The sequence below is a fragment of the Lemur catta genome, chromosome 4 (genome assembly GCF_020740605.2).
Source record: "Lemur catta isolate mLemCat1 chromosome 4, mLemCat1.pri, whole genome shotgun sequence".
Taxonomy (NCBI): domain Eukaryota; kingdom Metazoa; phylum Chordata; class Mammalia; order Primates; family Lemuridae; genus Lemur; species Lemur catta.
The window spans coordinates 74,330,338-74,352,704 of NC_059131.1; the positions used below are offsets into that span (position 1 = coordinate 74,330,338).

General features: G+C 45.6%; 1 protein-coding gene across 2 annotated transcripts in view; it reads left to right on the forward strand.

Moving 5' to 3' along the window:
- Window positions 1–1,874: 1,874 nt before the first annotated feature.
- The window catches only part of TBC1D8 (TBC1 domain family member 8), a 117,856-nt gene continuing 97,363 nt past the window's right edge, over window positions 1,875–22,367 (forward strand). For both annotated transcript variants that reach the window (XM_045550248.1, XM_045550249.1), the window contains exon 1: window positions 1,875–2,144. In XM_045550248.1, the coding sequence (XP_045406204.1) occupies window positions 2,018–2,144 (127 nt within the window). In that variant the 5' untranslated portion in view covers window positions 1,875–2,017. The remainder of the gene's footprint in view (window positions 2,145–22,367) is intronic.

The window sequence follows — 22,367 nt, forward strand, 5'->3', positions numbered from 1 at the left end:
TTAATAATGTTTAAAATATGGGTGTGTATGTGGATTGTTTTGGGAGTTTTTGTACATTTCGTAATAATAGATGATGTCCTAAGTGCTTGAATATAGTGTACCCTGGACAGTTCCTACGAGGGTGGTACTATGATTATCTTAATTTTATAGTTAACTGAGGCTGAGATTCTATCCTGCCCAAGGTTAAGGTTGCATAGCTAACTAGCAGCAGCAGTGGGATTTGATCCAGGGCTGTCAGCCTCCAGAGGCTGCCCTAAACCATATGTACTGACCCATTTACCAGACATGCCTTCCCCTACTTGACCTGTCTTAAACCCAGATTCACTTTCAAATTCTGGTTGAGCAACAGCCATTCTGTGGGGCTTTCTCAGTCACCTCCCCCAAGAATTGACCATGCAGTTGGTGCCTCTTCACGGTCCCCTGTGTACACTTCCATTAAGATGCCCACTGCACTTGTCTGTGTCTATTTTCCTACCTGTGAGTTCTTTAGGGCAGGCCCATCTCCCACCCGTCTCTGCAATTCCAGGGCCTGTGGCAGTCTGTCTGAGAGCAAGAGGTGCCAGTGAATGTTTCTGGAAAGAATATGTTCTGTTCTTACCACCCCTGACCGCTCTGTATGCTCTGGTGCACCCCAACACTCCCCGCCCCAGTGGGTGACTTCCTTCCTCAGTTTTATGCAGAGGACATTTGACAGTGCGCTGCCAGTCCTAGACCACCGCCCCTGCCCGAGGGTGGGTGTTCCAGTCCTAGACCACCGCCCCTGCCCGAGGGTGGGTGTTCCTATCTGTTCGCGTCCCACGGGGATCTTGTCTGCCAGGTCTGCCAGGATTTTTGAGCAGATCCTCTGCAAACAGGCTGCTCGGCTTCCCTGAAGGAGCTTCACTCAGTTCCCAGGCGTCCCCGGTGTGTGTGTGTGGGAGGATTTACTTTACTCTTCAGTTCTGTCCTAGTTAACAGTCACATTCTATCAGGAATCCCTTTGTCAACCCCCCAGGAATGTTTTGATGGAGTTTTTCTTTTCCTCAGTTGTTGGATTTAACTTAAGCCTCCCTGTGGAGGCCGCTTGGAGGCCCCAGCCTGTTCAAGGCCAGCTCTGTCACCTCCACATTCTCTGGGTAGCTTTTCTTCATTATCACCTACTCCGCATTTCCAGCTTTTCCAATTTTTCTCAGAACAGACGTGCCTGGTTTCTGGGTAGGGAACCCCAGGGGTGGCCCTAACATCGGTACCTTCTCTGCTCCTCCAGGGACGTTGGGAGTGTGAGTTTGGTCTGAGACCTGCCTCTTCAGCAGCTCAGCTGGACTCCTTTTGTGCGCGCTTCAAAAGCGTCGCTAAGCATTAAAGGATCCGAACATAATTGTTTTTAATTTTTATGCTATTTTTTGGTGATTTGTAAAAAAATTTTTGTTGTTGTTATTTAAAACCCAAACTCACTTGGGTTTTCCGGCGTCATTCTGTTCCCTCTAAGATCAGTGCCCGCGGTGGGGCTGCCTGCAGCGGCGAGGACGAGCGGTCCTTTTCCCCGCGTCCTCCCCCGCCTCTCGGGACGAGCGAGGTGCGGGGCACAGCTGCCCTCCGGGGGTCCCTCCCCGAGGCGCGGGGGAGGGAAGAGCCGCGGCGCGCCCCGGGAGAGCGGCGGGGAGGGAGGAGGGAACCTGGCAGCAGGAGCCGACTTCCTCCCTCCGCTCCGGAACTGTGCGCGGAGCTGCTGGGACGCGGAAACTCGGGAGGCGCCGCGGGAGCCGGGGGGGCGGGGCGAGGCGAGGAGGCGGGGGCGGGGCCTGGCCGGCCCGGGGGCGGGCTCGGGGCGGGGCCACGCGGGGCTGCTCTGGGTGCGCGGGGCGAGCTGCGCCCGCTGCGCTCCCCCGGCTCCCGAGCGCTGGGCACCGGCCGGGCTGCGGTCCCCGCGCGCAGCAGCCGCCGCCGCCGCCGCCTCTTCTCGAGCGGGCTCGGCCCGGCGCGGCCGGCGGCCGGGGCGATGTGAGCCGGGGCCCGCGGGCGCGGCCGGACCGCCGCGATGTGGCTCAAGCCCGAGGAGGTGCTGCTGAAGAACGCCCTGAAGCTCTGGGTGACCCAGAAGAGCAGCTGCTACTTCATCCTGCAGCGGCGCCGCGGGCACGGCGAGGGGGGCGGCCGCCTCACCGGTAAGGGGCGCGCCGGGGCGGGCGGGCGCAGCGGCCGGGCCCCGGGCCTCGCTCCCCGCCCGGCCCGCGGCCCCCAGCCCGGGGCTGCGTCGCAGGTGGCGATTTCTTGGGAGACTCGGGGCCAGGACGGCCCTGTCGAGGGCTTACTTTCCTTTCTTCTGCATTTCTCTGGCCAGCTCCCGTCGAGGTTGTGGCAGAGGGACTCGGGGGCTTGTGTATTTTCCCGGGCGAGGCAAGTGCCTTCGCCACCTGGCCGGGTGAGCACCTGGAGGCCAGATTTGGCTCGGGAAGCGAAGGAGAAACGCCGGCTGGGGCGTCACTGGAGGGAGCGGGGCCGCTCTGAGAGGAGCGCGGGCTGCTAAGCGGGGCCAGGTGACAGCGGGATGCGCCTGGGCCAGCCTGGACTTGGCCGTCTGGATGCGCCTGAGGCTCCAGGTGGTGTAGCGGCTGGGGACACGCGGCCAGTCCACGGCGGGGCACAGCTCGGGAGGTCCCGGGGGTCAGCGACCTACCGGCGTGTGGGCCTGGGACTGTCTCCGCGCCCGGAGGGGAAACAGAGGCAGTGCGAATCCCAAGCTCCTGATCTTAGTAGCAAAATTGAGCAAGTCAGTTTTTCCCCCGTCAGTGTCTTCCAAGGAATGTTAGGAAAACAACTCAGGCTTGTGAAGTTGATGAAAAAGAAAGCATTTTTTTTTCTAAAAGTTATGATTGAAAGCTCTTTGAAATCGAGGCCAGCTTGCATTATCTGAGACACCTGTTTAAACAGGTCGGTGAAGGGAAAATTTATTAACCATTTTCAGCTGTATCTACGGGGCCTATATCAAATTTCCCAATTTTAGAATCTGGATTAAAGGGACCTTACGTCTTCCTGTGTCGTCCCTCCTTCTACTGAGAAGACAGAGGCCAGCTAGGTCAAAGGACGGAGATCCCCAGATTAATTGTTGGCCGCTTTTTCTGCTCTCTGGCCAGTGTGGGGAAGGCCCTTCCTGAGGCGGAGTCTGGCAGGAACCGTATCAATGTGCCCTGAAACAACAGAACCCAGTGCAAAGGGAATTGCCTTTGCTGAACTTTAGCCTCCGAGAAAGCTGGCTCTTGGGTTTGTTAGAGGAGGGAGGACTTCACTGAGACCCAAGGATTGGGGGTTCTGGGTGGAGGGCATAGAGGGTGGTTGGGTGACCAGTGGTCCTGGTGAATGGCGGGGACAGCTTGGGCAGCTTGTGCGCCTGCTATAGGAGTTGTTTTGAGCTTGGGGGAGGGAGTTAGTGTAGAAGCAGGGGCCCTTGGGCTCCTGACCAGCACAGTGGTGACCCGGGCTCTGGGGAGGTGGAGGTTGGTGTCGCCCTGTGAGGAGAATCCAAGGCGAAGGGGTTGAAGAGGGGTTTGTCCCTCTGTTCTCTGAGGGCGGTGTATCTTATGATGTGTGAAGCAGAGTTCCTCATCTATAATGGTGGTCTCTAGTCGGGAGTGAGGACCAGGTGTGAAGATTTGTGAAGTGAGAATCATGAGGACGGTTTGTCTGGCAGGTGTTTTCATTCATTCACTTAGTTCCCTGCAGGCTGTGTGTGATTTCCATGCAGCTGCTGTGGGAAAGACTCCTGAGAGCAGGGGTGAGGCCTGCTGCCTTCACGGTGTTCACCATCTAGCAGAGAAGATGGGCGTATATTATGTGCTAGGCACCCTTACAGAACACACAATTTAGTAGGGGGAAACAATGAAGAAAATATACAAGTATATTGTATATTAGAAAATAAGAATTATGAAGAAAAATGAAACTGGAGATGGGTATAGTGAGTGAGTGTGTGTGTGTATGTGTGTGTGCGCGCGCGCGCGGGTGACTCCAAGGACAAAGTTGCTTGTATGATTCCTGGTTGAGCTTCAGGCCTACTTCCCTTCAGGAGATTTCTAACTCTGTTGTCCAGAGTCTGTCTACGATGAGCTCAACGTGATGTGGTCCCCTCTCTGTTGCGGTCCAAAAACAAGCAGGTCTCATGTTGTCATTGCACCAGTGGCTTTGGTGTCCCTTGGTATTTACTTTGATTTGGGCTTACTGTGAATGTGCAGAATTTTCTTCTTAACGGCAACAAGATCAACCAAAAAAAGGGGAAAAAGCCCACAGAAAGGTAACACTTGCTTTATTCCTTGGAGACCCTGTTGACTGTGAAAGGATAACATCTCTTCTGCAGCTGGATGCTTCACCTGCAGGCATTTAGCTGGGAAGCAGGTGGCGAGGCTGTGCCAATTGAGCAGCCGTGACTTACTGCATCCACTGCCAGGCGGGTCTTCACGGGGCCACTTAGGAATGTTGTAAAGTTAAGACCCATGGCACGCAGACGGCGGCTCCGTGGTGGTGTCAGTTTTCTACAAATGTAGAATTCTAATTTGGGAGATTTTTAGCAATTTAAGAGTTTAAAACTTAGATTGAGTTTACTTATGAAAATAATGGGGGCTAAGTTGATAAATGTTCTGGCTGCTTATAAACTTTTGTTTGGAAGGAGGCAAGCAGAGGTGGCTTAAGAGAGATTGGAAATAAAATGTAAGAGAGCAGAAATTAAAATGTGTCTCTTTTCTTTTAATATGATGTTGAATTTTCTGTTAGATAGGAGTTTAAACATATGAGGTCTGGTGATTAGTCTGAACTGCCTAACCTCAGAAATATAAACTTTTGTCTCATTAAGGATTATAATTTGGCCTGCTACTTACTCCCCCCCTTCCTCTCCCTAAACCCATCTCCAGTTTTATTTTTCTATATAATTCTTTCTTTCTAATATACAATATACTTGTATATTTTCTTCATTGTTTCCCCCTATTAAATTGCATGTTCTATGAGGGTGCCTAGCACATAATACATGGTCAGGAAACATTTCTAGGATGAATAGATGGATGACTTACATGAATGAATGATGGATCACACTTTTTTCTTAAAATTCAGTGGGCAGTGGGGAAAGAGGCCCAGCTTTTCGGACTGAGGCTGAGCTGAGCTGATCGCCTGGAACAGGAACATCCTTGCCTCTCTCAGCTTCCTGTTTACCTGGCAGTCCAGACCACTGTGGAAAGTTGGAGTGGCGGGGTGAGTGGGAAATAGTCCTCTTTCTCTGGTCCTTTTTTGTAGCTCCCCTTTTTGAGAGGGACAGCTCATGGCACTGACTTTGCAGGTGGCCAGAAAGGGCAGGCACAGATGGGACCAACTGTTACCACCTCCCAGGCTCTGGGCAGTACTGGGGCATGGCCACCTTTTCCTCAGGGTAGAACATGGTGTAGCAGAATTCAGTATTAGGAGATGTTTCCAAAGCTCTGCTGACAGAAGTGATTTTGCTAGGCTGGAAGGGAAGTAAATGTATACAGTGTTCACTTTGTTACAGTCTCCAGCCCATGGGAATATTTCTTACAAAAGTTCAGGCTGCTCTGGGAGAACAAAGAGTGGAGAAGTTAGCATGTGGGAGGCAGTGCACAGAACACAGTTCTCTGAAGCACTTAAAGTGAGTGGGTTAATAAGGAACTTAGCAGCAGAAAAACTAATAACCTGACTAAAAAGTGGGCCTTAATAGACATTTCTCAAAAGAAGACATGCAAATGACCAACAGGTATATGGAAAATGCTCAACATCACAATCATCAGGGAAATGCAAATCAAAACTGCTATGAGATACCACCTCACTCCAGTTAGAATGGCTATTGCCAAAAAGACAAAGGAAGACAGATGTTGGTGAGGATGTGGGGGAAAAGGGAACACTTACCCCACTGTTGGTGGGATTGTAAATTAGACCAGCTATTATAGAAAACAGTATGGAGTTTCCTCAAAAAGCTGACAAAACTATCATACGATCCAGCAATCCCACTACTGTGTATATATCCAAAGGAAATGAAATCAGTATGTTGAAGAGATATCTGCACTCTCATGTTTATTATAGTATTATTTGTAATAGCCAAGGTATAGAATCATATCTTATATAAAAGTGTCCAACAACAGAAAAATGGGTAAGGAAATGTATATATACACAATGGAATACTATTAAGCCATAAAAAGAATGAAATCCTGTCATTTACAACATGGATGAATCTAGAGACATCATGTTAAGTGAAAGAAGCCAGACACAGAAAGACAAATACCACGTGATCTCACTCGTATGTGGAATCTAAAGAGAAAAAAGGTAATATCATAGAAGCGGGGAGTACAACAGTGGTTACCAGAGACTGGGGAGGGCAAAAGGAGAGTAGAGGATGGGGAGAGATTGGTCAATGGGTACAAAGTTACAATTGGGAGGAGTAAGTTCTGGTGTTTTATTGCACAGTAGGGTGACTATGGTTAACAGTAAGTTATTGTGTACTACAAAATACCTAGAAGGGAGGCTTTTGAATGTTCTCACCACAAAGGAATGATAAATGCATGAGGTGATGTATATGCTAATGACCCTGATCAGATCATTATTCAGCATATATGTGTATCAAAACAGCAAATTGTACCCCATAAATATGTCTAATTACATATTTGTTAATGGCTGATATGTATAATTATATACGTGTCAATTAAAAAAAAGTGAGTGAAATAAACGTAACTCAAAAGACCAAATATCACTACCCAGATGTACCCTCTGAAGGATTTTATTTTATTCTTCTGTATTGTATTATATGCATTCCTGCATAATCTTGTAATTCTTTTTCCAAAGAGGCTCACAGTTAAAAAGTAGTAATTTGAAAAAACTGTTGATGTTTTCTACTTTGCAGAATGCTTACCTTAAGTCCCCGTTCCCATCATTGTATTTATAGTAGTGATGGGCCAATTCCCTAAGTAGGGGCAAGGGGAAAAGTATAGTGAGAAATAGTGTAAAATACAGACTTTGGAGTCAGGATAAGTCTGTTGGTTAGGAATCTGGGCTGAGAGGCCTTGGGCTGGTTTATCCAGTTTCTTTGAGCATTGTTATAACTTAGACTTAAGGGCAATAGTGAAGCTTGCTTTGGAGGGTTAGAAACTGCTTTTCATAGCTGCTGTACTATTTTTCATTCCCACCAGCAATGCACAAAGGTTCTGATTAAAATAAGGGTTAGAATTAAAGTAAAGAGTATGTATCAAGGGTTTAATTGTGCTTGGCACCTAGTAGGTTTGAAAAAAGAAAAGCAAAGTAACATTTTAAAAATTGAATAACAAGGGGGCTTCTGAGCATAAAGGTGTAAAGAAGTTTGCATGGTAGTACAGGCTCCATGAAACTTTCATTTGTCTATTAGAAATTACAGTATTTAATAAGTGTAATTAAAAGATTAAATATTTAAATAGCAACTCGGGCTAAGTATTGCCCAGTGGAAGGCATTTTGTAGGATCTGGGGACAGGGCTTCATTGACCACATTAAATCCTAGTCAATAAAGGGAACTTTACTTGGGTGTTCATGTGTGGTTGCTCATGCTGTGCCTAGAGTGGAGGGTTTACTGCCTTTGGCACAGTGTCCCACAGGCTGAGGGAGGTGAAACTGACAGTGTGGGGATTCAGGTGGGGTCAAAGCCTTGCTCAGAATGACTGCCAGAAGGTTGGAAACTGGTAAAACCCAGCATGGGTGTTTCATTTCTTGGCTAGTCCGTTTGACTTTGCCTGGAATTCCTGCTCAAGTAGCTGAATTTGTTGGTGGATTTAGTCTCTTCTAAATAGTGAAAATCTTTGACTCAACAGGGCAGCCTGTTACATTGTATAGACATCCTAGATGTTGGCTCAGATAACTGATACATCTTTAAGCGCTGATAAGCCATTGATAAAAGCTTTGAGGTTTCCAAGAGTTGCATTTAATGAAAGCATAATAAGGGCAATGTATTTGTAACTAGATAATCACACAAGGTACTGACTGTGTTACTGTGTTACTCCAGGAAGTAACATGAGGTACAAACTGTGTGGGTGGTGGGGCAAAGGAGGCTGGCAATTCCAGCCTAGTTGGGACTCCTTAGGAAGAACTGAAAATGATTGAGAGTCTGGTAGCTTTCAAAGAATTCATTTGGTAGTAGTGAATGGGTAAGGATTTTATAATCTCGACTCCACGTTCTGGAGACATTGGATAAAGGAAGAATTTACTTAAAATGAAAGTAGTAAATCTGATAATATTTCCAGCACAGATTTTTTCCCTATTTTTTTTTTTTTTTTTTGAGACAGAGTCTTGCTTTGTTGCCCAGGCTAGAATGAGTGCCGTGGCGTCAGCCTAGCTCACAGCAACCTCAAACTCCTGGGCTCCAGCGATCCTCCTGCCTCAGCCTCCCGAGTAGCTGGGACTACAGGCATGCGCCACCATGCCCGGCTAATTTTTTCTATATATATTTTTAGTTGGCCAGATAATTTCTTTCTATTTTTAGTAGAGACGGGGTCTCACTCTTGCTCAGGCTGGTCTCGAACTCCTGACCTCGAGCAATCCACCCGCCTCGGCCTCCCAGAGTGCTAGGATTACAGGCGTGAGCCACCGCACCCGGCCATTCTATTTTTTTTTTTAACTTATATGAATTGCATTAAAAAGCAACCCTGAGCATATTTTAGTTCCTGTTTGGGCTTGGATGAGCAACCCGTATACCACCTCTCAGACTGCTTCTCCTTCACTTTCTGCTCTTAAGCACAGACCCTCCAGTGTGTCGGCACTGTCCTCTCCCCGGACCTTCACTGGGTGTCCCCTCTGCCTGGGCACCCTCACTCCCCTGCTACCTGGCTAATTCTTGTCAGCCTTTGGGTCTCAGCCTGAGCCCTGCTTCCTGCAGATGTTGTACCTGGCTCTTCCCCTGCTCTGAAGTCGGGCCACCTGATCCTCATACCACCCTCCACTTTTCCTTTATAGCACCCAGCACTGAGGTCATGATGCGACTCTTGGTGGCTTTATCTGTTTACAGCAAACCAGACCATGAGCTCCAGGAGGGAGGTCCCAGGTCTGTGTTCCTCTTCGTTGTGCCTTTAGTGATAGAATGCTTCTTGTCACCAGAGCACTCTTGATAAATATTTGTTGAATACACGGATGTAGATATCAAGTAGTACAATCTTGATGTAGATTGAGTATAAACTTGATGTAGGTATCAAGTAGTACGTATCAAGTTGTACATATCAAGTAGAATTAATAGATGTGAGCCTACGTAGAAATCTTTTGCATCATCCTGGGAATGGAACTTCTGTAGAACACAGGAATAAATAATAAAGTGTTGTTCTTAACTCCTTTTCACACCAGTACTGTGTGCCTTAAGGACTGGCCATAGTTTGTCAGATACACCGGCCCAGCTGTTAGAACTGCCCATTGGTAACCTTTGTGTAAATGATTCCATATAGACCTAGACTAATTTCCCCAGTACATCACCAGCCCGCTAACACAGCTGTACGGTTTTGAGTCATTCATAAACATTTGGTAGGGCTTTCGTTCCACCAGATTTTACTATTATTTTTCTGCTTCCTGGTTTTTACTTAAAAAAAAAAAAAGGAAAGAAAAATCAACAACAAAATAAATAGTCCCTTAATAAGATCTTATGAAAGCGTACTGCATTGTGTGGTTGGTTTTTAATATGGACTCTTCCATGTGCATAAGAATATATAATGTAAAGTATAAGTAATAGAAGAAACACTACCTCCTTCCCTCTTGTTATTAAAAAAAGAGTATTTCCAATTTATTTGTATCCCCAATCGATACATTGTTTACTTTTGTATGTTTTTGTAACTTTATATAAGGGGAATCATACTTTATTCATACTTTATGTATTTTTCTGTAGCTCGATCACCCCCATCCTCTGTGTTGTGTTTCTCTAACACTGAACCATGGTGGTACATGTAGCCATAGTTCACTCATTTTCATTGATGTGTAATAATCCATTGAATGAATATGCTGTTATTTATTTATTCATTCTCCTGTTGGTGGATATTTGGGTTCTAGTTGTTTTTGCTATTACAAATAATGCTGCTGTGAACATTATTCTGTAGTGTTCACACATGTAAATGTTTCTCTAGAGTAGCAGTCCCAACCTTTTTGGCACCAGGGACCAGTTTCATGGAAGACAGTTTTCCACAGACTAGGGGTGGGATGGGATGGCTTCCGGATGATTCAAGTGCATTACATTTGTTGTGCATTTTATTATTATTACATTGTAATATGTAATGAAATAATTATACAACTCACCATAATGCAGAATCTTAATGCTGCCGCTGATCTGACAGGAGGCGGAGCCCACGTGGTGATGCGAGCGATGGGGTGCGGCTGTAAATACAGATGAAGCTTCAATTGCTTGCCTGCTGCTCACCTCCTGCTGTGCTACCCAGTTCCTAACAGGCCACAACAGGAGCTGGTCCTCAGCCTGGGGGTTGGGGACCCTGCTCTAGAGAATATATCTGAGTGACCTTGGGTGTATCCCTCAGATTGGGCTAGGTGTTGCTGCAGTAACAAACACCCAACATGTGCATTTCAGGCTGTATATGGAGGGTGAACCAGCAGGGGTCTCTCAGCACGGGCACTCAAAGAGGCTGATGGAGATCAGCCCAAGATGACTGTGGTGGGGGAAGCAGATAAGTGCATCTCATGCTGGCTCTTAGAGCTTCCCCCTGGGGATGACACACATCCCTCCTGCTTATATTACAGCGAGTCACATGGGTGTGTGTAGCCACGGAGACTCGTGGACATGCCATCCTACTGTGTGCCTGAATGGACAGGAGAACTGGAACATTTGTGAACAGCCCCAATCCTGGGTCATAGGGATGTGCATTTTCAACCTTTTTAGATAATTCCAAATTGCTTTCCAGAGTGATTGTGCAAATTTATATTTCTGGCAGCAGTGCATAAAAATTCCCAAGCTGGGCATGGTGGTGCATGCCTGTGGTCCCAGCTACTCAGGAGGTTGAGGTGGGAGGATCGTTTTGAGTCCAGCCTGGGCAGCATAGTGAGACCTCATCTCTAAAAAAATTTTTAAAAGAATTCTCACAGTGGTACATCCTTGCTAATGCTGTCAGAAATGTTACTTTGTGCCAATCTGGTAGGTATTAAAATAGTATCTCAGAATCACTGAGATACTATTTCTCTTTATTACTAATAGGGATGAGAGTCTTTTCATATGTTTATTAAGTATCTTTCCTTCTGAGAAATGTTTGTGTTTTACCCATTTTTCTCCTGGTTCTCTGTCTCTAATTTTTTAAGGAGCTGTGTGTGTGTATATGCCTGTGTGTATGTGTCCTGTATTTTTCAATTATATACATATTTTAAAAGCCAGGCTTTTTAGCTTTTTATTTTCATTATAGTCTTTTAAATAACCAGCATTCTTAATTTTCATGTAGTCAGATGTATCTATCCTTTTCCTCCAGAGTTTGTGCTTTTTGTTACTTGTGTAAGAAGAGATCCTCAGAAAGAGATCTCCAAGATGATGGTGAAGGGAGGTCCTGAGATGTCAGTGAGAACCTTCCCCACCCCAGTCCAGACTGGAGCAGGGCAGAGGCTGCAGGACAACTTCTAGGAGAAGAGAATGTGATAGACCATGCAGCGTGGCACACCTGGGGAGAATTTGTGGATAGATTATTGATACGTAGAAAGCTAAATGAGCCAGAAATTCTGGGATAATTGTTAATTGTGGGGGGAAAATAAAAAGTTATATTAGATAGGAAAAATTTCACAGTTTTTCTAAAAAGCTCAGTTCTCCCTAATGTTTATGTAGTTATAATAATGTAAATATTGACTCGTGATCTAACCAAAATGATAGTGTAACTGGGGCCTGAGTCCTGGGTGGCGGTGGTCATGAAGGGGAGCTGGGTCCTGCACTTCTGCAAGTCGACAGCTGATGCCTGCGACTGTGCTGTTTGGGGATGTGGAGATGAATACAAGAAGAGTCCTGTAAGAATTGGAAGAGGTTGCCCTTGGGAAGCTGGGAAGTAGGAGCACCAAGGGGCGAGGGGACTGTTGTGTTTCTCATGAGCCTTGCAGAGTTACATACTTCTTTGCGTGCCCTAGGGACTTTGATACAGAACAGACGGGATCTGAGCTTGAGGGAAGCTTGGCATGTTTCTGGCCAGCAGCTCCTGTGGGGAAAGGAGCTCAGGAGGGCACTGGCGCTGTGTCCCCCACTGCTCATGGACCATGATTTCCCCTGGATGCCTGTGTGTCAGCTCCCTGTCCTCTCAGGGTGCTATATTTAGCCTTCAAAATGTCTAGCATGTGTGGGGTGTGTCATTTCACAGAGGCTTAGAACTATTTTCAGAAGTGCATCTAATTTAGTCAGGTACTTTTATTTGAAATTAAAAGGTATCTATTCTGGAATTTTTTTTTTTTCCTTTTTAGAGAGGAAATCAGTTTAGAGTTGTAAGTTCTTGATCTCTGTATCTTTCCCAGCCTCAGAGATGTGGTTCCGTGACCATAACCCACTCCTTCTGGGGGTTACATTTCTTAACCTGCAAAACAATAACAACAATTACTATAAAAATAACCACAGCAGTTTGTGCATTGCAGAAGATTTTGTGCTTCAAACTGTTAATGTTTTCCAGATATTTTGGCTAAATCGATGTAATTACTTATAATCAAAGAAGAACAAAAGACCCCAAAGAGCAGTTCATTCATCAGTGCCAGGCCCTGTGCTGTGGTGGAGCTTCCAGTCTGGAGAGGTGGAGGTGGTAGTGGCAGTGGTCGGGTGACACCATGTCACGAAATACTTAATTATAAATGGTGGTGAGCGCAGTGGGATGCGAGAGAGAATAACAGGGAAACTATTTTAGGTTGGCATGTCCGGGATCCTGTCTCTGAGGACTTGTGATCTCAGCTGAGACCTGCAGGGGTACGTAGGATGGTGTTTGCTGGGGAAAAGTTGGGGAAAGAGCTGTGCAAAGGTCATGAGGCATCTGAGAGCCTGTTTTGGACAAGTTAAGTTTGAGGTGCCTGGGAGTTGCCTAGTCAGGGCTGTAGAGGAGAGAGCCAGGGGGCAGGAGGATGTCAGCAGAGTGTATTTTCCCTGAGGCCAAGAGGAAATGTGTGCAAGGGGGAGGGAGTGTAGTGGAGAAGGCTAGTAAGACACTGGCACCCTCAGCGAGAGCAGTTTGGGTGCAGGGAGGTGTGGTGGTGAGGAAGCAGCGATGGCGTGTGAAGGCCATCGAGGTGGGATGTGGCTGTTTTTTGGTTACAAATTTGTTATTTGTCAGCCAGTAGAGTCTCTGCTGAGTGCTGGATCTGCAGGTGTTGTGGGCTTGGGGCAGAGCTGAGAAAGTCCAGGAAGGAGCAGATAAGGCCTCCAGCGAGGGGGTCTGCAGGAGCCATTGCCCAGGGACTTTTGTTTTAGAAATGAGGTTAAGCACTCAATATTGGAACAAAATGTGCCTCAAAAATCTGTCTCTGACCACCTGTGACATAAGAGATGTAATCGTTATTTGGTCTCTGTCCCAGGCGCTGAGCTCCTAAATGCCTTGGAATTTCTTGGGCAAATGGGAGCATCTTTTGTTCTAATGAAGTGACTCTCAGTGGGCTCCTGGATGGGGGCCCGGTCACCAGAAAGACCAAGCCATGGTTAGAAGCTAGGAGCTTTCAGCTCTACCCCACATCCTCCGGGAAGGAGAGAGGGATTGGAGATTGAGTTTATTATAATCAGTCATGTTTACGTGATGAAGCCTCCATAAAAATCCCACACTGTGGGGTTAGAGAGCTTCCAGGTTAGTGAGGACATCCATGTACCTGCAGGGTGATGCACCCCAACTCCATGGGGACAGAAGCTCCTGGGGTTGGGACCACCTGCTGTGTACCTTTTCATGGGGCTGTTCATGTCTACCCTTATCATATCCTTTATAAGAAACCAATAAAGAAAACCGTTTCTCTGAGTTCTGTTATTGCAACATCAAATGTGAGGAGGGGTTCGTGGGAACCCCTGACTCATAGCCAGTTGGTCAGAAGTGCAGGTTGACAACCTGGGACTTGCAATTGACATCTGAAGTTGGGGCAGTCTTGTGGGACCGAGCCCTTCCCCTGTGTGGTTCACACTAATTCCAGGTAGGGTCCTGATTGAACTGTAGGACACCCAGTCAGTCTCTGGAGAGTTGGGGAATTGGTTGGTGTGGGAAAACCCCCCACACATTGGGTGTTAGAAGTGTTGTGTGTAGTAGAGTAAAAGATAGTTTTTTCTTATACCACCAAAAGAATTAACTAATTTAGATGGAATTGAAGGATATTGGCTTAGTACTAGACTAGATAGTGATTGTTTCACCTGGCAAGGGGAGTTCTTTGAGAAGACCCTGGCAACTTAAAAATTGGGTAATGTTAATTTGTTTTGCATTTGGTGCCATGTGGTGCCTGCGAGTGGGACAGCCTTTAACGGTCTTGTCAGTGTTTTGCTCAGACTTCATTTCTCAGTTTTGTAGATGTACATAGTCTCTTGTTATAAGTAATATTATCAGGATTCAACATTTATTCCCAGAAGTAAAATACAGATTTAATGTCATTTCAGTGAATTACATAGGCTGACCAGAAAGTTTGGCTAGTCTAAATGATTGAATCCATCTAACAGGGTTTTAGATAAATTTGTGGCCTGTTGATTGGGATGTAGGGAAGTTTTAATAAAGAGATGTAATGTAATGGTGTTCTTAAAATGGGATTTGCCTAGTGATGGACTGTTTGGAAGGAGCTTCTGGGCTTTCTTACTTGAGAGGCAGTCTGTGCATGACAGAAACACTTTCAAAAGGCATAAATAGTCCGAGTGTGGGGGCTCATGCCTGTAATCCCAACACTTTGGGAGGCTGAGGCAGGGGGGTCGCTTGAGCCCAGGAGTTTGAAACTAGCCTGAGTAACATAGCAAGACCCCATCTCTACAAAAAAATTAAAAAATTAGCTGGGCATGGTAGCATGCCCCTGTAGTCCCAGTTACTTGGAAAGCTGAGGCAGGAGGATTGCTTGAGCCCAGGAATTTGAGGTTGCAGTGAGCTATGATTATGTCACTGCATTCTAGCCTGGGCAACAGAATGAGACCCTGTCTAAAACAAACAAAACAAACAAACAAAAGGCATAAACAGCATAGCACGACCTCAGATAGAGATTTAGGAATTTCACCTACCCTGAGACCATTGAGAGCTAATGTGGGTTTTGAGGTTTTTGTTATGTTGCTGTTTTGCTATTACAATTGAAAATAAATGGGAAACATGAGCAAGGCATTAAGACTGCTTTCAGAATAGCTAGCTCATGATCATCCATCTATCAAGGATTCAGTCACAACAAGGATGTGGCTGGAGAGAAGGGTCACTGGATTTACTAGATCTTAGTAAAAATCCAGTATCCCAAAACTCTGTGTGTGTGCACACGTGCCTGTATTTGTTTTAGCCTGTAGCTTTCCTTAGGTTCTTTAGGCACAGGAGGGCTTGGGCATTCATTCAGTTTTCAAAGTGGACACTGTTTAATCCCAAGGTAATGGAGCTGCCTGTTAATGTGGGGATTAGGTTGTGTCTTAGTCCATTTGTGTTGCTATAAAGGAATACCTGAGGCTGGGGAATGTATAAAGAGGTTTATTTGGTTCACAGTTCTGTGGGCTGTAGAAGAAGCCTCGCACTGGCACCTGCATCTGGGGAGGGCCTTAGGAAGCTTCCACTCATGCTGGTGGAAGGTGAAGGGGGCCAGGGTGCACAGAGCACATGTCGAGAGGGGGCAGAAGGTGCCAGGCCCTTTTGAACAATCAGTTTTCACGGGTATAGTGCAAGAACTCACTCATTACCAGGAGGACGGTATCAAGCTGTTCATGAGGGATCCACCCCTAAGACCCAAACACACCTCCCACCAGGCCCCACCTCCAGCATTGGGGATCGGATTTCAACATGAGATTTTGGAGGGGCCAAACATCCAAAATGTATAGCAGGTTCCAAAGTCAACATGCAGACAAACATTGCATGAGGTGAAAACAGTTCTAGGAGCCAGCAGGTCACCTTTTGTAATCTGCTCAAGTTATATGGAGTTTCTGGGAAGTGACAGCCTCTATAGAGCTGGGAGATCCTGCCCCTCGTGAACCCTCATTAGGGTGTGTGCTCCCTGAACATTGCCCTGTGAATTGCTGTTTTCCCCTCTGTGTTTTGACCAGTGCGTGTCGTTGAATTTGATAAGTTAACATGAGGTTGCACCCCCTCTAAACCACCAACTGCTCCTCCAAGTAAAGTACCCGAGGCAGCTTCCCAGCCAGGTGAGGCCGGTAGTGATCACGCCTACACTTTGTGCATTACTTGGGGATCTGCTGTTAGGTGAGGTTGTTGGTGGCATTTTTTGCTACTTGAACTTTGTGATTTCTGCTCTTCAGATGGCTTGTAACAAAAAGAGGTCTGTACTAAGCAGATGTTTTGTCTTTTAGTCTTTTGCTTGTCTTCATTTAGCCAAATAAAACATTTAGATTTGAGGAGAAAAGGGGGTCCGAGAGCCTCTTGTAGAAATGGAAGGTTCTCTTTGATAGGATGTGTATCTCACTGTGAAACCTGCTTTTTTTGGTTTGATTTTAGCTTCCTGTATGACCTGGAAAGCCAGATTTGAGCATTCTGTATTAATACTGAAAGCTAAGTTATATTGCAGATTGAATGTTGTGTTCCCCTAAATTCCTATGTTGAAGCCATAACCCTCGATGTGACTGTTATTTGAGGATAGTGCCTGCAGGGAGGTAATTAAGGTTAAATGAAGCCTTAAGGGCCGATGGACTCACACAAAAGGAGATCATAATCCCGGAAGAATTTGGCAACACTCATTCTAGTATGTTGTATGTATCATATTGCAATATGCAGTCCTGAAAAGTTTTGTTTAGAATCAGAATTGTATAAGTTAGACAGTTTTCTCATTACTTACATCTTTAGAGAGATGTACATTTTAGGACAGAGCAAACTATTAAAAATTTATAAAAAACTCTATAAATTTGGATAAGATAATAGTATTTGAGATATAAGAATATTTTTATTACAAATTAAAGATAGTAACTTGTTTGATCAGAAGTGTCAAAAACTGAAAAGGGAGAGGATGGAGACTTTTGTCTTTAAAAATGTCAACTTCCTAAAGACAAAGGCTGTGTGTGAAAAAGTTCTCTATTAAACGAGGTTAAAGAGACATAATAGTATAATACCCAACCCGAGGATGGATACTGTGCTGCAGGGAGAAAGTACTCTAAAGGACATCATTTGGGTCAGCTGACAAAATTGGAATATGAATGGTAGATAAAAGTTACATAGCACGTGTAAAATTATTGACGTGAAGTTGGTAACTGTGCTGCTGCTGTAGAGAATATCCCTATTCATAGGAATAGACCTCCCCTCAAATTATTTTGAAAAAAACCCCTGTATACTTATGTATCTTATTGAGAGAAACAGAGAAAAAGAGAGCAAAATAATACAGCAAATGGGGTAAGCCGTTAACAGTAGATGAATCTGAATCTTGGGAAAGAGCACACGAGTGTTCTTTGCTCTGTTTTAGTTCTTGTAGCTTTTCTTTACGTTTGAATTTATTTCCAAATAATAAGTGAAATGAACATGTGAACCCAGCTTAGGTGTGAACCCAGAAGTACTTGTCCACTTTGAGGTATTTTTAGTCTGTAATGACAAAATATAAAATATACTTATTTTAAAAAATCCTTTTATTTAGGAAATTTCTGCAGGAAAAATTACTGTGAGTCTGAAACTAATCACCCGCTGCTTTTCTCATTGAACAACTATTTTTGTGACCTGGTTTCTCAAGAGTTGAAGTCTCAGGCTGGGCGCGGTGGCTCATGCCTGTAATCCTAGCACTCTGGGAGGCCGAGGCGGGAGGATCGCTCAAGGTCAGGAGTTCAAGACCAGCTTGAGCAAGAGTGAGACCCTGTCTCTACTAAAAATAGAAAGAAATTATCTGGCCAATTAAAATATATATAGAAAAAATTAGCCGGGCATGGTGGCACATGCCTGTAGTCCCAGCTACTCAGGAGGCTGAGGCAGAAGGATCGCTTGAGCCCGGGAGTCTGAAGTTGCTGTGAGCTAGGCTGATGCCGCGGAACTTCAGCCCGGGCAACAGAGCGAGACTCTGTCTAAAAAAAAAAAAAAAATAGTTGAAGTTTCCCAGGGTCTGGGTGCCACACCCAGCAGGACAGGTAGTGTATTATTTGTGTATATAAGTATCTTTTCTCTCCCTCCCAAAGTTACAAGTAGGATACAGGACTTTCTAATATAATGTGCATGCATTATTACAGTGTTAGGTTAGGCCTTGATTGTGGTCAATAAACAGTTGGATGTTAAGAGAACGCAGATCTTGGACAAGAAGGCCGTGCATCAGGTGTTTACTGTGCGCCACTGGGCGCCCAGCTCTCTTCCAGGTACCTGGATTTAGCAGTGAACGAAGCCAGGTCTTGCCCTCATGCAGCGTGAAGATTACTCTGGTAATTAATCTAGGGTTGGAATTCTCAGATACGTGCTGTGAATCACCCTAAATATGTCAGGCTGAGCATCATTTTAAATTTATTTCATTTAAATATTTTGTGTGATTTCATATACTACACGAGATTGGCTATTTATAGCCCTTGCCCTTGGAAATGGAAATATCTAGTCAAGGGAGTTAGGACATTTGAGCCCAATATTTTAGGTTCTGGCCTGCTCGAGATATATTATCTGTAAGCTCTGTGGCACGGTCAGAAGAATTGGAATAAGTAGCCTCTGTCCCAGGAAGTCTTGCTGACCCCTTCCCCTCACCAGGGTCCGAGGCCTGTGGAGTATCTGTAAGCACAGTTTGGCTCGAGGCCCTTTGGGGCTCTGCACTGGGTGCAGACAGCCACTTTGCGGCCGTTACGCCCCCTGGAGAGTCAGCACAGCTGGTCCGGGCTGGTGTTTCTAGGCCCCTCCTGCTCTCACTCCCTTCTGCAAAGGCACTCAGCAGCCTTCCAGAGGCAACTACAATGGAGTGGACTCATCTTCCTATTTAAAAATAACCCCAGCAGGTGTGGGTTCAAGGCTCCTGGTCATGAGGATGGCATCTGCCCGTTTGCTGGGACGTCTGGTCGCTACGCCTCCTAGGGTCATAGCAGGATAAAGGTTGGAGCTGGCATTTTGCAGACTCCCAGCCCATATTCTTTCTCTTTACAGATGAGGAAACTGGGGCCCAGGAAAAGGTAGCTGATCTGAAGGAGAGATGCTCTTACTCTATTTTCACTTATTTGTCTTAGTTTAGCTCTTTCAGCAGATAAAGGGACACCTGTAACATGCATTCCCCTGGCCGCCTTCCCCTGGCCCCCCCAGGGCCCCCCAGACCTGCTCTGACTGTTCTCTTTCTAGGCTGGTGTCTGCGGAGACCCTTGCTTGCTTGTTTGTTTTTAATGATTTAAGTAACAGACACGAAAAAATTTGGAAAAGCATACATAACATAAAATTTACCATCTTAACCATTTTTAAGTATACCGTTCAGTGGCATTAAGTACATTCACATTGTTGTGCAACCATCACCACCGTCCATCTCCAGAGCTTTTTCATCTTCCCAACCTGAAACTCTGTATCCATTAAATAAATAACTCCCATTCTCCCTCCCCCACCCCTGGCAGCCACTATTCTCCTTTCTGTCTCTATGAATTTTGACTGCTGTTCCCTATGATTGGAATCATACAGTATTTATCTTTTTGTATGTGGTTTATTTCACTTAGCATAATGTTTTTAAGGTTCTCAAGATTCTTAAGGAATATGGTTTAAGGCTGAATAATATTTCATTATATATATATATGCGCCACAGTTTGTTTATCCATTCATCCATTGAAGGCCCCTTGGGTTACTTCCACGTTTTGGCTGTTACAAATAATGCTGTTACAGCCTGGTGAGGTGGCTCACGCCTGTAGTCCCAGCACTCTGGGAGGCCCAGGTGGGAGGATGACTTGAGCTCAGGAGTTTGAGACCAGCCAGAGCAAGAGTGAGACCCCCTAACTCTACATAAAATAGAAAAATTAGCCGGGTGTGATGGTGCCCCTCTGTAGTCCCAGCTACTCAGGAGGCTGAGGCAGCAGGATCCCTTGAGCCCCAGAGTTTGAAGTTGCTGTGAGCTGTGATGACGTAGCTGTAGCCAGGGCAACAGAGAATCTGTCCCCCAAAAAACGATTTAAGAAAAAAAGGAACAAATAATGCTGTTATGAAGACAGTTGTGGAAATATCTGTTTGAGACCCTTCTTTCACTTCTTTTGGATATATACCCAGAAGTGGAATTGCTGGGTCATGTGGTGATTCTGTGCTTGTTTTGAGACAACCTTTAAGTTTTGCATCTGATTCTTAGTCTCTCTTGTGGCCTTGACTGTACAGCTGGGATTGTTCTCAGAGTGCTGGGGTTGAGGCCCCCAGTCCTGGTACCCCGGCTTCCTGAGTGCTCTCAGCCTGGCTCCTGAGACCCCCACATCTCTTCCCACTGAGGTTGGGTGTGGAATGGAAAGAGAACTGAAGCTTGTTTAGAAGTGAATTGCAATTCATTTAAAAATAAAGAAGGATAAGAATTAGAATTTGATTTGGGGGCATTTTCAGGTTTAATGTTGAGTCATTTGTTTTGATTTTCATGTGGTTTTGTTTTTCATAACTAAGATATGGGGCGGGATGCTTAAAGTTAATTTGTCTTCAGTAGATTTTTCTAACATTCTCAGTTATGTCTGTATTTAATTGAAGTATTGTTAGGGAAAAGAATAGAACAATTAGTAGGTAGAAAAAGAAAAGAAATCTTGTCCTTATTACCTGTATGATCTCAGGCCTTGATTATTAACTTCCATGAAATGGAGTTAATAATATATAACTAAGAAGAATGCTATGAATAATTGGGAAAAAAGGGATCTAAAGTACCTGGGACAGTGCGCAACAATCCCTGTGGTTAGTTAATATTAGTTTATCTTTCCCTGCGTGTTATTAAGGAATAATTACAGAAGCTGTGTGTGTGGTCCTCAAATTCTGAAGGTGAACAGCAGCAGGGGAAGGGCCTGGGGCCAAACCCAGGAGCTGTGACCCCCCCGCCCCCAAAGGCCTCTACCCAGCTTCCTCCAGGCTCAGATTCCTCCTTTGTCCAGTGAGGGGCTTGATCTCTCATCTCTGTGGTTCCTCACAGCTCTAAAAATGTCAGTGATTCCAAAGCACTGTGTTTGTGCTTAGCTGTCTTCTGACTGCCGAGTACTTTTCTACATGCTCAAGTCTACTGTTTGTGGGTGGTAGACACATCTCCTCAGTGGTGTGTAAAGTGAGCTAAGAGATTGAAAAGCCCAGAAGTGCAATTTCTGACTTTCCACCATCTGCTTCTTTGGGGCCAGTTGGGGCCCAGAATTTCTTGTTTCCAGCTTGGTGCACAGTCTCTGGCTCTAGCCCAGAATCCCAACACCTGTGAGGAATCAACCCCCCAGCCCCTCCAACCCTGGGGCCACCCACATCTAGCAAGGGGAAGTGAAGGTGAAAGGGGCAAAGGATATAACTTTCACTTTGCTCAGAAATAGAACTTGGCTTCTTCAAAGAATTGGACAGGGAAACTCTCTTCCTCCACCCACCTCAAGACATGGCCATTGTCTGCGATTGACCTTGTTTGTCTTTATTACTTAGTTATCAATCTTCATTTTCTCCACACAGAAAGGCCAGCTTGTAATGGCTTTTTCTTCCGTTCTTCCTATTTAAAAAAAATGGTCATTGCTTATTAGCCTTGCAGTGATAATACTATACTTTTGCATATCACATTGCACTTTTCATAGGGCTTTCACCTACTTTACCTCAATCTATCTCTCTCTGTCTATATATATCAAGATTTATCTAGGCCACGGGGTACCCCCGTTTTGCAGCCTGAAGTCCTGTGTGGCCATCTAATTTGCCAACCTTTTGGTAGCAAAGCCCTGATGTCTTGTCTTTCTATGATGTTGGTCAGTCAGCAGTGCTCACCCTAGAGGTATTTATGGGAAGTCCATATCTGCCCAACAGAGATGCTTGTGGTAGAAAATGCTTACGCTCCAAGGCATTGTAACTGTTAGGTCTGTTCCAGGTGGGAACTTGAAAAGTATGTATGGGACATGGAATGCGGTTAATGGAACAATAGCCGTAGGAGTCTGGAGAGGCCCCCGAGGTTATAAACCCAACAGACAGCTACAGCCAACATTCCTATCCCCCGTAAGGATGGAACTGCCCTCCTCCCTTATCCCTACAGGATGAGTCTGACCCAGGGGTCCTAGAAATTGGTTGTTTAAAAAAAAAATTTTATTGCAGTGGCTGTTCTGGCCCAGGTACTCACTCCCCTCTAAGAAACCCTCTATGAAACCCAAAGCTTTCCCCTCCCTCAGGGTGGATGCTCTTTGGCCTCTACCTGTCTGCAC